Raw genomic sequence first — 16503 nt, forward strand, 5'->3', positions numbered from 1 at the left:
AGCGAAACTGGCTTCATCTCTGTCATTGGTGTGCCATGTCCCAGAGCTGGCTGGCCAGGCTACTCATGAAGACAGTACTCAAAGCCAACTACGGATTCAAATCACTCATGAAGACAGTACTCAAAGCCAACTACGGATTCAAATCAGTCCACAAATATGCCCAGCAACTACTTGCCGGATCGCATGCTCAAAACACTTGCAGAAGTGCTCACCTTACTAACCTGGCGGACCTCTCACACCGTCAGCCTTACTCTTTTACCGTTCCCCAACTGTCACAACACACTCCGTCCCCATCAACAGCCTCGAGCAAAGACCTTAATGGCCTCAAACCAGAGGGACATCGCATGACAGTTCGAGCTAGCGGCACCAGGAATTTTGAAGGCAATGCCAGCAACCCCGTCATGGCTCAATATTTCCAGGTGTTATTGTGAAGAACAATAATTTGTCATTTAATAGACTGACAGTCAAGGAAACTAGTGTAATTCCACTAAGAAATGGGAAGTTTAAAATAAGGCAAAAAGCAGAAGACTGTTTCTGGTGACTGTGTTATTAATAAGGTAGAAAACGTTAATGACAGGTGAATTGTGCTTAGTGGGAGTGCACATGTATTTAGTTAAAAATTCCATAGGATAATTTATTTTGTTACGATTTGGCATCAGTCTAATTCTATTAGTATAATGCTTTCCATTTTTGTGTGTGTAATCCATCACTTGGTTTACTACAGTGACATTGAGCTGTACAGTCTGAGTTATAGCCCATTCATAAAAGTGAAAAATAGGTGTTGAAAATAACTAGTGTTCTCTTACAAATTAATTTATTTTTAATACTGAAGAATTTAATTCCAGTTCGGACACAAATAATCCAGCCTCCGGTAGACACAAAAGTCTTACTTGGCCTCACAGCAACACTGCAGTGCAAAGTTTCGAGTGATCCATCAGTGCCATTCAACGTAACGTGGTATCGTAATAAAGAGTAAGTTTTTGTGTTTTTTTAGTATATTTAATAGTATAAGTAATTTTGATGGTTACAATTTTTCTAACTTTTTGAAGCTTGCTTTATTGCTTAGCAATTTGCATTTTTCCTATATGACTCCTCCCCCCTACCCGCCCCTCTTCTGTGGCTTCTTAATTCATTGCATATATATGTTTTGTGTTTTGTTGAAATATTGCTCATCATTTTAAAATGAGAACTGTATAACACTAGAATGTTTTATGTAAAACATTAAGATATTCCTAATTAAAATGTGTTAATTAATTACAGGAAAATAGTTTTGGGCAACAGTCAAAGAATATCAGTGCAAGATGATGGTATGCTGGAGATACAGGCAGTGAGAGCTGCTGATGTTGGTGATTATACTTGTGCAGTTACATCTCCAGGTGGTAATGACACTCGATCTGCACATCTGAGTGTCATCGAATTGCCATTTGCCCCAGTAAATGTGAAAGCCGTGAGATTGGATACAAATACACAGAGAGCTGTAAATGTTAGCTGGTCACCAGGATTTGATGGAAATAGCCCAACTCTCAAATTCATTGTACAGAAGAGAGAAGTATCAGACATAGGTCAGCACCATTATAATTTACTTGCTATATTTATCTATTGCTAGCATTGACATTTTCAAATAAGTCTTTATTATGGCAAAGAGCATTCCTTGATGAAATACTGACTGATGTTTCAGATTTGATTGCAGATCCCCTTCTCAACTGGGTGACTGAATTAAGCAATGTCTCAGCACAACAACGCTGGATACTTCTAACAAACCTCAAGGCAGCAAGTTCGTACCAGTTCAGAGTTAGTGCAGTTAACAGTGTTGGAGAAGGTTCACCATCAGAACCAAGCAATGTAGTACATCTTCCTCAAGAAGGTAATTCACTTTCTTCAATTTGGTTGCCACTACACAATAAATCCATATTAATAAAAACTGTTCTTCTTTTGGGATTGAAAGTATAAAACAGTTGATTTAAGTAATAAATGAAAGCTTATTTTGTAAGCTTCATTATTGCCTTCAAATGCCATACAGTATAATAAATAAAAAAGTAATTAAAGTCCAACAGTTCATTCAAAAGATGTTTTTGTTTCTTTATGTATTACAGCCTTTATTAGGGTATTCTCAAGTGAGGTTTTCGTTTTAATAGAGTTAACAGATGTTATTAATGCTGGTATCAATGATATATGGGAAAATTTTTGGAAAATATCACATGTTAATTATTTTCAGCCATCTTTAGATATATTTATACATGGCTGTTTCTGTCATTAACACAACATGCCAAAGGTACAAATTACAGATCCACCGCAACATTCTGTGTTTGCTGTTATTAACAATCTGATTTGGATAATTAATGTTCTTCTATGTATTGGAATTCATTGCTGATCACAATATTATAGAAATTTTAGCCCTTTACTGAGCTACCTTGATTGTAAATGTTTGTGTATAGTGGTGTATTGATTGTCAGAGGTAGCTTGCATTTTTGCTTTTGTGGAAGAGTTTAACTTGAATTATCAGTGCCTAAAAATACTCCAAGGCTTGTTTTTTCTATTTGTGTTCCCATTCTTAGTAGTTATTTATGTTTATCTGGTAGATTGGGAGGTTTATCTGTATGTGGCCATTGGTTACACATGATGAAGACATAGCTCATGTGTTCACGAATGACGCCAGCTACTACGTTTCAGAGGCCCTCCTTGATTCTTTTATCAGTAGAATTAATTTATGATGACAATCTTACATATGGGGTGGAAGTACAGCAAATAAATTGTAGCATAATTCCCAGAAACTACTGCAGTCCTCTTTGTACTTGGAGTCATTTGGATGGGTTAAAGCAGAGGCTCAGACAAGTCTGTGACTGTGTAATAAAATGGAACACCTACAGCCATCCTTTCGATGTTATTTATTATATGGCTACCAGTTGTTGTGATTCAATACACCATCTTCAGGTTTTAACTGATACTGAGGGGGTTAATTGCAGTCATATACATGATTTCATCAGTGGCCAACAACTATGAACTGGTTTCCATAGACTGTAACAGTGGTGTTTTGTCTCCAGCCATCAGCAGTTAGTAGTTGATGGTTTGACGGCTGGAGACACAACATTGTTGTTACAGTCTATGGAAATCAATTCATAAGTATTGGCCACTGATGGAGTTGAAGGCCTGAAGATGGTGTACTGAATCACAGAAACTGGTAGCCATATAATAAATAACATAAAAAGGACGGCTGTAGGTGTTCCATTTTATTACATAACTGAACAGCCAAAGTTCTTCAGAACCATCAGTCACAAGGATAGAAACATAAAAAAGTCTGTGACTATCTCAGATGCAGTTTTCTGGACTTGGGTGTTATCACAGTGTAATTGTAGAGCCACACCCTCCACCTCACCTCCCCCATAGTAGTTCAAGCACATGCTACACTTAGGCATGCTCAGGGGGGTGGGGTGCATTAGATTAGAGGAGCTCCTCCATAAATGCATTGATTGGTTTATGTGCCTTATTTGGAGAGGTGTAGATCAAGCATATGAAATACAGAGAGGAACATATGTCTTTTCAGGAAAGAAAGAGAAAATGTTATTCCTATGGTGCACATGTCCAGTGGACTGGACAGGTGTTAATGGTCACTTCTTTGGTGTTACCCATTAGTCCTGAGGCCACATATGCATGTAGGGAACAGCACCAATAGGGAATGCCCAATGAAGTGGATTTCATGCATTTGCAGCCTCAGGACTGATTGAAAACAACTGTCCACTGTCACACCATATGTTTTATATGTTATTAGTTACCAACAGGAGGGTCCACGGTGAACTCTCAAAGTTAGTCTCACTCATTAACAGGAATTATATCCTCATAGTATTAAGAACAGGAAGTTTGCTAAAACCAGAGAGCAGTAGTAATGAAGTACTAAATTCTGACTGGTATATATACCACAAGGAAAGGCTTGGAACCAATGAAGACAGCATACTAATTGCTGTAAGGAACCTGTTGGTATCTAGTGAGCTTATTACAGATCCTAAATGGAAAGTAAATGTGAATGAAGATAAGCATCAAAAGCGAGTAAAATGTTGTAACCAGAACACCTGCTGCAGGAGATATAGTGGCAAAATGTTTTAGAGGAAACTTACAGATTATTCTGCATGAATGTCTTGCCTATGCTGTAGTAATGGGAGGGGGGGGGGGGATTTCAGTATGCCAGCTATAGACTGGGTGATTCACATAATTAAAGGAGATGTCATTGGACAGGAATTCATGTGAGGTTATTCTAAGCATTATTTCTGAAAATTGCCTTGAAGAATAACTTAGTCAGCAAACTGGCTAATGGAGGTAATGCTGCTGATCTCCCAGTGACAAGCAGTCTCAGACTTGCACTTCTACTGCTGGGTGTAAACACCCAGTGGAGGAGGTTGAGACTTGTCCTCTTGGATGCTCTTATGGCCAAAACTTTTTTAATACCTTTTGGTGTACAAAGAACCACCCAGTTGTTTGTATGAAAAATGATACAACTGCTGTAAAATCTCCATCAAGACATGTATTTGACATTATCTCTAAAGAAAAATGGTGTTAACAGCGACAACCTTAGAGCAGAGATCTCTACTCCCACAGAGAGAGAAAATTCATTTTTACTTGGAGATCACATTTATTTGTTTTAATATTCACAGCTCCATCAGGTCCTCCAGTCGGATTTGTTGGTACAGCAAGATCACCATCTGAGATCATAACGCAATGGCAACCACCATTAGAAGACCATAGGAATGGACAAATTTTGGGATATGTTATACGTTACAGGTTGTATGGTTACAATGAAAGTCCTTGGACGTACAAAAATATTACAAATGAGGTAAGAGTGTGATAATGACTGATGATTAAATTAGTAATTTGTATAGTTATTTCTGTATAATGCAGATAATGGAAACCATCTGTGACAAATACTTTTCACAATTTTGTGTGTGTGTAGTTTCTTAGTTCTAAGGAAGGATCTTATTCAAAAGCAAGGCTTGTTTATGTGCCTGTTGATCACTTAACACTTCTACTTATACTTTATGGCTTAGCTACACTCCTTCCACTATGCACTTTAGAAACAGAGTATTTTTGTGTCACATGTCATCAGCATGCCTTCCTCTGTTTCTCAAGACATTTCCTTCACTTTTACCATCTTCTGCGTTCGGTCTTATGATTACATTTTTATTCCTGCTTGTTTCTTTTGCATGGGTTTCTTCTTATTTCATGACTCATTTAACAACCACGTTATTTATTACAAAAGTCATGTTATTGTTCTTCTATTTCTCTTGTAAGTGTTTTTGTACCTATAGTGTAAATCGTTCTTCTTATGATGGTATTGGCAACTACTATATATCACTTCAAAGACTAAAATAAGAATTATTTACATTATTATTAAAGTAATAATCCCAGAATTTGAATAGAGTGGATAGACAGGTTAGACAGTTTGGGCCGAATTTGAAAGCACTCTCTCTGTCAACGAGTCCTCTCTGGTGTCTTCTTAAAACAATAATGAACTTACCACTATTCATAATATTCTGCTGTATATTCCTTATAATTTGCTCAGTTGGTTTCTCCTTACTTTTTCATGACAACTTTCTGTTCTTTGGATTTTGAATTTGTGCACTAGTCTTCAGAAAATTCTGAAATAAGTTTTTGGGTTATCACATTTACCAAGTTAAAGACTAAATATGTTTTTGTGTGGGGGAGTGAGCTGTGTTATGCATTGTGAAATTAAGAAAAAAGACAGTCGTTAGAAATTTTCAATTTCTTTTCTTTTCAAGGCTCAGAGGAGTTACTTAATACAAGAACTGATCACGTGGAAAGACTACATTGTTCAAATAGCTGCTTATAACAATATGGGTGTTGGTGTTTACAGTGAAGGAATGAAAATAAAAACAAAGGAAGGAGGTAAGCTGTTCATTTCCATGTTTGCATCTCTCAGCTTTTATTTTTAATATATTACAGTATATCATTCATAGTATTTTGTGCATCGAAGTTGTTTTGATTTTATTCGCCTATGAAAACAACAGGAAATAAGTAATATGAATAATTATCTATACACTGCCTACAAATTTAATTTGAAATTACAATAAATGTGCGTTTAGAAACAAATTTTTTGTCTTCAGAGTTGACATTGGTCATTTTAAATCACCCATAGTTATTTTTAATATTGTAACACTCTGACTGACATGTATGTGAGGTGGTGTCCTCAGCTCGTATAAGTTAAAATACCATAGCATTTTTTCCTATCATATTCACTTTAAATTCTGATGATGGAAAATTTGTTCTAAATATAGTTCAATTATTATATTTGTATTTGTTGAAATCATCTAAAGGAGATTTTTTCCAGTAAAAAATGGAAGAATCCACTGGCACACTTTCTTCTCTGTTACACATTTATTTATTTGCTGTTCAGTTTTCAGACACTATCGTTGCTTTAGTTTAAATGGATAGCGAGATACGGGATTGTACTAATTATACTCTTACCAGTAAAAGATAAAAGGCATATATTGATGTGAGAGTGAAGATCAGAACTTATCAGTTTTCTATTACAAAACAAGATTACTGCTATGTACACTAACAGGTTTACAAGGACATATTACAAAAAGAGCATTTCTCTACTAATAAGTGCTTCAGTTTATTCTCTAAGGTATTTAGATTAGCTATCTTAAAATCATATTGTAGTCTATTATACAAAATTGTCCCTGCTGTATGTGGACTACAGTCTCCAGCCTGTTATTAATTGTAATTCTGTGAAAGTTTTCCCTTTCAGTGTGTTGAAATTATGTACATTACTGTTTATTACGTCATGTACTGGATATAGTTTCACAAACTTGATTGCTTGCAGGATATATCTAGAGCAGATGGTAAGTTCGCGGCTAATCCGGAAAGTAAGGTTACAAGAATTTTTTGAAGTTCAAAAATTTATGAAGTACAAAAAATGAATTTATTTTAATAAAATGTACGTAAATTGTAGTACAGGTCTTGCATTATTTTTCCATATTATCACCATTTACCTCAATACATTTTGTCATCTGTGGGACCTATTTTTTGATTCCTGTGTCATAGACATCTCCCGCTGTTTTTTTCACCAGTTCTTCACTTCGATTTTCACACTGTTGTTGTCAGAAAAGTATTTTCCATAAAGTGTTCCTTCAATTTAGTGAACAGATGATTGTCTCTAGGTGTGAGATCGGAGCTGTGAGAGGGGTGGCTTAAAACATTCCAACCAAATGTAGTCAACAGCTCTTGTGTTGCATGAGCTGTGTGCAGGCGCGTGCTGTCATGAAGGAGACAGACTCCCATTGTCAGCATCCCATGACTTTTGTTTTGTATGGCTCTGTGAAGTTTCTTGATAGTCTCACAATATCTCGCAGAATTTATTGCTTCAGCTCTTCCCAAAAAATAATCAAGCAGAATCTCTTTTCTGTCCCAAAACATTGACACCATGATTTTCCTTGCTGTTTGCTGAATTTGAATTTTTTGGCTGAAGGAGAACAAGTATGATGGTGGGGTTTTGGCCTCCTCTTCTTCTTCTGGGTGGATTAACATCTCTTCAGTAGGGGGCTCTGAAGCATCCAACAGTTCACTAAAATTTTCTACCCAATGTTTCAATATCTGTTGGTCACCAGTAAGTATTTCCCCATTTTTATTTTACATATGTTTGTCTTTCAATAGTAATTTTCTGATAGAAGTGATGTTTCTTTGATTTTTGTTTCCATGGAGTTTTTCAATACAGCTAATTTTGTTTTATTTTCAGTGCCAGAGGCAGCACCAACAAATGTGAAAGCAGAAGCAGTTAGCTCCACCGCAGTGAAAGTTTGGTGGAAACCACCAGATCCACAGAAAATTAACGGCTTAAATCAGGGGTATAAGCTACAAGCATGGAAAGGTAAATACATCCCTTAATTATATGTAAAGTCTTTTCTTGCACAATGTAAATAATTCAGGAGTAAAGGAGACAACTCACAAACAGCAGAAGTGTTGATTCATTGACAGGTACATAAAAAAGAATGAAAATGTTGTTAGCTTATAGACAAATCCATTGACAAGCTAGAGGACACACACACACACACACACACACACACACACACACACACACACACACACACACATTCACCTTCGTGCAACAACATTGTGCCAGCTGAACCCACAGTGCCAGGACTGGAGTTCAGCAGGTAGAATGAGGGGTTGTGTTGATTTATGTGTTTAGAGGGAGAAAAGAAGCAGGAGGCAGTAGAAGGGTTAGAGAAGGGTGCTGACATCTCAGAGGGAGGTAGCAAGTGGACAGGATAGGAGTGCAGGAGGAAGATGCAGCAAGTACATGGGGTAGAGAAGTGACACACAAGCACTGGAACCAGTTAGTTTGTGTGGTGCACAGTGATGATGACATAGAGGAATTGATTAGCAACAGGTGACCGGATGTAGGAAGGGGAGACTCACACGTAGGAATGGAAGACTGTTGAGTAAAGAATGTGGGTGCAATGAGTTAGCGGAGAGTGAGGTCAGGATGATTATCTGAGTGAAGGACATGTTGCAAGAATAACTCCAATCTGCATAATTCAGAATAGCTGGTGCTGGGGGGAAGGATCCAAGTGATGCGGGTTGTGAAGCAGCCACTGAACTTGAGAATGTTGTGTTCAGCAGTGTGTTCCACTGTTTGGTGGTCATGTCCACATGAAATGCTATGTAGAGTCTGCAGCAGAGCTGTACAGACTAATTAGTACCACAGGCCACTAAACTTTCACTGTTACTACATAATTTCCCCAGAAAAAATTTGTTAGTTCTCTACTTTTTCCAAAATATTCATTTTTTTTAAAGTTTTACATGTTTTTTATATTATCATTGGCCTATCATCATGAAGTAAATGCCTGTAGGATCACAGAGACATATAAAACTGCTGCTAATCTTTGTTACAAAAAGCTCAGCACAGCAAAGAGTCGGCTGATAAAAGCTTACTGATGCAAAGTATGTACTGTGAAGTACATGGACCACTTACAGCTAAACAATATTGTTTCTGGTGTGTCTGTAGAAGGTTGCACAAGAAAGATATCGAGGTATAAGTTGAATTTGAAGTATATTGTAACAAACATAAACTATCTTATCTGATGTGACCTATGTTGGAACACAATAATTGAAAACAAGTCACTTCTTGATTAATGTAAGAACAAAATAATACCTGAAGGTTGTAGGCCTGAAAATGCGACAGTAAATTGAATGCTTCAAAGTCCAATGCCCGTACGCTAATTGTGCTGCAATCAAAGTCTGAAAGGAACATGAAAAAGCTTAAGTTCCAAGAGGAAGAGCAAACGTTAAAGTCCCAGAAGAATGCCCTAAAGGTTAAGTTCAGTATACCACCAATGGAAAGTAAAGACTAATATTACAAAGTTGAACTGCTGGTCATGGCATTGAAGGCCATATCTCTTTGGTGCAGAGGCCTTGAATGGTGTAGGGCAATAGCTGGCAGCTCGTGGACGCAAAGGTCGACACGGATGGCATCACTGTCATAACAGTGACTCCTGATTGTGGGAATGCTTTCGCAGTCAGCACTTGGGCCAGAAAACTCACTGGAGTATGGCCCAGTCGCCAGCTTAACTACTACCTGGGCACCAAGATACTGTAGGTACTACTTTCAGCCAAGTGGCCTATGGAGGAGAAAAGGGTCACAAGCCAGTGATCTTTGATGGTGCTTGGGTTGCCAGCTGGTTGCCAGTTGGTTATCCCTCAACTGTCGTCTGAAGAGTTGTCCCCTGCAAGGCCTGTATCCATATAATCTGTCCGTGTTGTTGGTTGCTGGCTGAGCAGCCGCCAGGCCTCGGCAAAGCAGGTTTGTGCTATGGTTGCATGCCAGTGTCAGGCTATTTGTGCTTGTGTACAGCCAAAAATATTCAGATCTGGTTTTTGCGGGGCACCACTAGGTGCTGATCCAAACTAGTGACATAAATGTGAGGAATAAGTATGAGGAGGAATAATTAGATAATCATCAGGATATGGAGATATACAAACCAATGCTATTCTGTGTCCTATTTTTCTCTTTGGAGGCCGAATGAGCCTAACACACAATGTCACAACAATGCTACACACAGAGCGATCAAAGCAAAGTAGAAAGCACCAATCAGCTGGTGTCAACACCCCCTTCCCCCCTCCATCCCCATCCCTCCCATGCTTCACCTCTCGCCACTAGCTACGCACACACGCGTTGCTCCTACCTGTGTTCAGGCACACAATTGTGAAAGAGAGTTGGTTTGCGCCGTGCCTTCACTATTACATTGTTAAATTTTTATAAGTCTCACCAAAACACCCAAAATTATTGAATAACTTCTAGTTTTTTTGTTCCAGAAGAATGGATAACTGTTTAGTTTGTTTAGTGAGGAACTTTTAGTTTATTTTGAAAGGAAGAAGGCTGAACATTTAAGAAGATAGATCACTTAGTTGCTAACATAATTGTCAAATTGTAAGGCCATTTACTGATTGTTTTTGTTTTTTATTTTTACTTTTTAGTTTAAGCACAGTATAAGGTTGGTCTCCCAAAAAACTGACTGATTATTAATAGTAAACAACTGAAAATACCAAACTGACTCCATTTCTATTTAAAATAGGTAGTCCAGTGTTTAGGGCAAAAAGTCCAGCAGAATGTAATGCCAAGTCCGACTTTTCTATTTTTGGACCTGGCAAGCCTTTTTCCCCGCCATGTGTAGCCCATGATGCTGTGTCTGTATTGTTGTCACCCCAAATTTCAGTCCCATAAAGCAAGTGCAAGTGTAGTAATCCATAGTGTATTTTTTAAGGACAGGAGGAGTTACTTTATTTGTGATACATTTTAATGAGCAAATGTTGCAGATAATGTTTTTACAGCTGGAGCTGATAAGGTCTTTTCATATAAGATGTTCATAAATCACACCACATAAAAATTTACATTTATGAAATGTTTTAACTGTAGACAGTGATGTCCACTCGAGATTGATTATATGTTAAATAGGGGAAAGACAACCATTCACCCATAGAAAATTGATGTGTGGAGCTCCATGCATCGATACGCTATATGTGAGTTGTTGCCTTTCTCTTATTTTACATATTGCCCCATTCAGGAATTTCCATTATTGAGATTGGCTTAATTTAACAAGAACTTCACTACAGCAATCTTGTCCTTATTCATCGATGCCAACAGCCCAGTATTGCTACATCTAAGGAATTGTTTGTACTCTGTGACTAAAAAGTGTGTACATGGGGAGAATATATGTTGAAGTAAAAATAAATCTTATGATTAGACATTATGTGATCAGATTAGAGTTATCTTTATTGTTTTGTGACGCTACTAACTGTTCAGAACAACTGCAGGTAATAAAGGATGCATTATCAGCTTAATTCTGTAAATTTGAGTTTTGTGGCTGTTTTACATCAGTAATATATACAAGAAACAAAAATGTCCCAGGAATACTTCCCTGTCGGGCTCCACAGTTGAGAAATTTGTATGTTGATTAACCTTCATTCTTATGACAGACTTTAGTGTATTGTCTTCTATCTCAGATTGTGTTAAAAGTACTGCAAGATCCTCAGAATCAAAGTCCTTAGACAAATTTAGAAAACTCCCGGTGACTTTGTTTCCATTATACAGTCTGTTTAGCAGTTCATGGAAGAACTGCTGTTAGGATGGATTAGCCTTTCCAGCACTCGTGCCATGCTGTGAGTTTTTTAGTAGGTTGTATTTACAGAAGAAATATCCCATCTGGACTTGCCAGTCACTGAGGTCAATAAAATTGGCCTGTAATTATTTACATCAGTGGTTGCTCCCTTTTTATGTACTGACCATATTTCACTGATTTTTTAAAAGACTAAACTGCTCCTTGACTGTATAGTACTGTGTTTTGCTTCATACTATCTAGATTTCGGCTTTTATGCCATTATCAAATACAGTGCTGAAAGTTAGACTACTGGACTGGTTTACCAAATATGATGTGTTAATGGTCTAAGAACTTGTAGCATTTACTCGCTAATGGCACAAAAGCTGAAACCTAAATAGTACAGAAGAAAAATACAATAATATACAGTCAAACAAAGATTTATTATTTCAAAAAATACTACATGACTGGTTTAGCTCCATGAAAAACTTATATCTCAGTGAACTGTAAAAGGTCAGAAAAAGTCCCTGAGTGGCTAGCCAACTAAACTGAGTTAGTGATTTTATTAAATCATTTGTGCATTCTCTAAATAATGTAGGTGATATGTCATCCCATCCACAATATGCTTTAATTTTGAGTTCTGAAATGTTATGTATTACATATACATTCATATACAACACAATGCCTCTGAACAGCAACAAAATTGGGAAAAAAACTGCCTAACAGTTGCACAACCAGAACTAATATATGCAAGGGAAACCATTTTCAAAACAAGTAACATTGCCAAAATAGATAGAATACTCAAAATAGAAATAAGAAAAATCAGAATGTGCATTTACAAAATTGCCAAGAAAACAGATACTGCCGACTATCTCCTAAAGGAAGAGGCTACAAGGAAATGCAACCTCTAATAAGCATCATCAGGAGGAAACTCATTTCATTTTTGGGCATGTAATTAGGACACCAGAAAATAAAATCTCCAGGAGAATAATTAAGAAATTTTGGAACAGTCAGTAGACATTAGCGCAGCTACAGGAACCAAGGAAGGTGTGTGGGAACACAAGTTACAACTGAAGGTTTAAAAAACAAAGCAAACAAGATTGAGAAACTCGAAAACAAATAAACTGGACCAGTGGTATTCAACCTGGTCCCTACCGCCCACTAGTGGGGTGTTCCATCTTCCCAGCTTTTGTGATGGTTGGTAGGTTATAGGGGTTTACAAAACATTTTCATTACATTTTCATAAAATTATGACAGAAAGTGTTTGTTAAGTAATTATTTTTTATTATTGCTTTAACTTCCTGTAACTCTGATTTATAAATTTTGTAAATTAAAATTACTTACTTGCTTTGTAAATCACTTTTACCATGGAACCTGTGGACCGTTAGAAAATTTTACTACTAACAGTGATACAAAGGTGGACAGTAAGTAAAAAAAGTTGAGTACCCCTGACAAAGGTGGACAGTAGGTAAAAAAAGTTGACTACCCCTGAACTATACTACAAACCAAAGTCAGGCAATGGAAAGCTTAATTTCAGATGATTTGAGAAAATGAAGAGGTAGCCTATTTTATAAAATTGTTTAAACTGGTTCAATAAGGCCATAAATTGTATGAGTGTGTGTGTGTGTGTGTGTGTGTGTGTGTGTGTGTGTGTGTGTGTGTGTATTTGAAGCTTGATGTTGAAGTAGAATAAAACAATTGGATTGCACACATTAAATTAATATTTATTGATAGAAGAAACCGTGTACATCATTAAAGCAGAGAAAAACTAAACTTCTGTTTAAGAGAACAAAGGCTTGTTGATTCTTCATTGTCTTTTTAAACATTGCCAAATATAATCCAGTCACATCACATAGACACACAGAAGAGTGGGGAGTAGGAAAGTCAAATGGAACAAGAATGGTGGTAGTAACCTTTTCATCACACTCACATTTTGGTGAACTCATTTTGAGATTGGTTGGGTGGTGGGGGGAGGACTGTAACATAATGACCAAGGAACATTTAACCATAGGCTAACATAGTTTAGAATTTTATCAGCAAATTACAACAACTAAGTTGTAATTTCATAAATAGATGATGTGTGCACTTGCTATTGTGCTAAGCCACACATTTCACTTACAGCTGTAGAAGTAAATACTTTTACTATATGTCAATGTTATTGACTGTTTTGTGTGATAGAGCAGTATCAGTTGGCTGTACAACACACCAATAGTTGATTCCCTTTTGGCAAAGTAATTTTTTAAAAAAGTCATAGTTTCTTGTAATTGTCGTAATTTAACATGTCAGAGAATATTTTGTTTCATTTGTTATTTATTTATTTTCTGTAGTTTCTGCTACAACGTCGAGACAGAGAATGTCAATAATGGGAGTAATTGATTGGTAGCTTATTCAGAAAGACTGTAGTCATTGCTGGCATACTGAACCAACTATGATACCCTCTAGCAGGGTTCTGTCACTGTAATGTTACTGTAACATTTATGTAAGGATGGAAAATTTCAAGTACATTCTGTCCATTTGCATGTTCAGCTATTTGTGGGTTGTTAGCTGTGTCGAGAACATGGGACCAAATCAGCAAACATTTTTATGAGATTTTGTTATTGCCAGAAACAACATGGGTGTTATTAATCCTGAACATTGATTTAATCTACACCTGACTGATTTCAGTAGCTCATATTGAAGCATTTATTCCTGTACATTTGTAGATATTTACCGTCCAGTTTAATTTGTTATTCCTTATCTACCCTGTGGATTCATTAAAATTTATAATTGCAACCTAAATTTCATCTTCATCAAATTATTAGGATCAATGCCTGTTGCTTAGCAGCCAGTTTTACTCCCAGTTGTTCCGTTTGACCAACAGATACTAACGTGCTGTGCTTCATTCAGATGTATTACTAGGACTTTTATGTGTGGAATTACTTGTTTACACATCCAGTTCTATAGGACCAAACTGATGAGCAAATCTCCAAGGTCTTGGAATGTGTCTGTACAAGAAGTTACAACATAAAAGTAATAACAGATAAAATAAAATGTTTATGAAAAAAAGAAGTCAAGCCTAAGTTCAAGTAAACACAATCAACAATATAATATAGGAATCAGCTTAATTTTTCAAGGGACTCCTCAGCAGAATAGAGGGAGTGACTGATTACTGCTAAGATTTTTGAATTCTAATGATAGTTTATTGAACATGGATGCAGCAATATACTGCACACATTTCTGCACAAGAGTTAGGAAGTACAGCCCAAATGCAGATTGGATTTCTGCCTGGTATTAACTGAGTGAAAGCTGCTGACTGTTGGGAATAAGCTAATATTGTTAACAAGAAACAGCAGTAAAGAATATATATATATTGAGAGGCCAATGTCAGAATACCCAGACTAGTGAGCAGGGGTCGGCAAGAGGTTCGCGAACTTAAACCGCTTGTTGCCTGAACTTCCTGTTTCCGAGCTAAAAGTATCCTTTTAGAATGGGAAGAGTTACCCTAAAAAGGAAAAATTACAAACATGGCTAAGTACAGGGTTAACATGTGCAGCACAGTACTTTAATATTCTGTTAGGCAATCCATCATATCCATGAGAGTCCTTAGTCCTCAGTGATTTAATTGCTGACTCAATCTCCCCTTTGTCAGTATCACAGAGGAATATTTCAGACATCAGTCTCGGAAAGGCATTTTCCAACAGAGTTGTATGATTCCCTATAGAAACTAAGTTTTTATTTAATTCACCAGCAATTCTCAGAAAATGATTGTTAAATACCGTACATATATCCAACTTATCAGTAACAGAAATATTTTTACTATGAACTGAATTTATATTGTTGACCTTGTGCTGCTGACCAGACACTACCTCACAACTGACCATATGGTTTTAATTTTATCCTGTTAATTAGCTGTTCTATTTGTGTCCCACATACTCTTTGCCTTCCTAATAACATTTTTAAGCACCTTACAATACTGTTTGAAATGGGCTACTGTAGCTTGATTGTAACTACTTCTAACATTTTGATATAATTCCCGCTTTATTCTACATGATATCCTGATCCCACTAGTCAGCCACCCAGGTTAGCTTTTACTGCTAGTACACCGTTTAGAACATTTTAATGGAAAGCAACTCTCAAAGAGCATGAGGAATATGTTAAGGAAAGCATTATGTTTGTCATCTATCTTATCGGCACTATAAACATCCTGCCACTCTTGTTCCTTAACGAGGTTTAAAAAACTCTCTATTGCCCGTGGATTAGCTTTCCTACATGGTTTGTAATATATGTGACATTTGTTTGAGTACAGAAGCCTTTTAATGTAAAAATTTGTGCATCATGATCTGAAAGGTCATTCACCCATTTATTAACAGAATGCCCATCTAGTAACGAATTGCTACATTTTCTCTTGTGACTACATTTTCTCTTGTATTTTCTGTTTCATGGCCCTCTTTTTTTGTAACAATATGTGCATACAAATATAGGAAATGTATTTGGGCTCCTTAATGTTAGCTCGTATTATATGATTGTACTCACCTTTTTCAGTAAAGTATTAGCCATTCACAGCTGAAAATGTTAAAGTAAAACAAAGCTTTCTTTTTTCAGGGAGTCCCTCAGAAAATGGAGATGAAGCAGTAACTATAAGAGTCTTACCAAGTTTACTTGACCCTCTTGAAGAGCAAAGTGCAGTTATCAAAGAACTCGAGAAGTACACTTTGTATAATATCACTGTATTGTGTTTCACAGATCCTGGAGATGGGAAAAGAAGTGACCCAGTTGAAGTCAGAACTAAAGAAGATGGTTAGTCATGTTTATATTGTTCTGTATATTCACTATGTAACTGTTTTAAGATAGAAGGCTTGGAAAAAATGTTTGATAACTGATCAAAATTTTTGTTGGCATTAGTGAGGCATTTATGCTTTGT

The 16503-nt window shown here is 36.7% G+C and overlaps 1 protein-coding gene across 1 annotated transcript in view; it reads left to right on the plus strand.

Annotated features, from left to right (window-relative positions):
* Positions 1 to 16503, plus strand: part of LOC124614550 (protein sidekick) — a 629897-nt gene that overhangs the window by 527265 nt on the left and 86129 nt on the right. Inside the window, exons 11-17 of the mRNA XM_047142952.1 lie at positions 846 to 972; positions 1261 to 1562; positions 1679 to 1864; positions 4644 to 4822; positions 5766 to 5892; positions 7745 to 7876; positions 16185 to 16379. Coding sequence (XP_046998908.1) covers positions 846 to 972; positions 1261 to 1562; positions 1679 to 1864; positions 4644 to 4822; positions 5766 to 5892; positions 7745 to 7876; positions 16185 to 16379 — 1248 coding nt within the window. The remainder of the gene's footprint in view (positions 1 to 845; positions 973 to 1260; positions 1563 to 1678; positions 1865 to 4643; positions 4823 to 5765; positions 5893 to 7744; positions 7877 to 16184; positions 16380 to 16503) is intronic.

This window comes from Schistocerca americana, chromosome 1, assembly GCF_021461395.2.
Source record: "Schistocerca americana isolate TAMUIC-IGC-003095 chromosome 1, iqSchAmer2.1, whole genome shotgun sequence".
NCBI classification, from domain to species: Eukaryota; Metazoa; Arthropoda; class Insecta; order Orthoptera; family Acrididae; genus Schistocerca; species Schistocerca americana.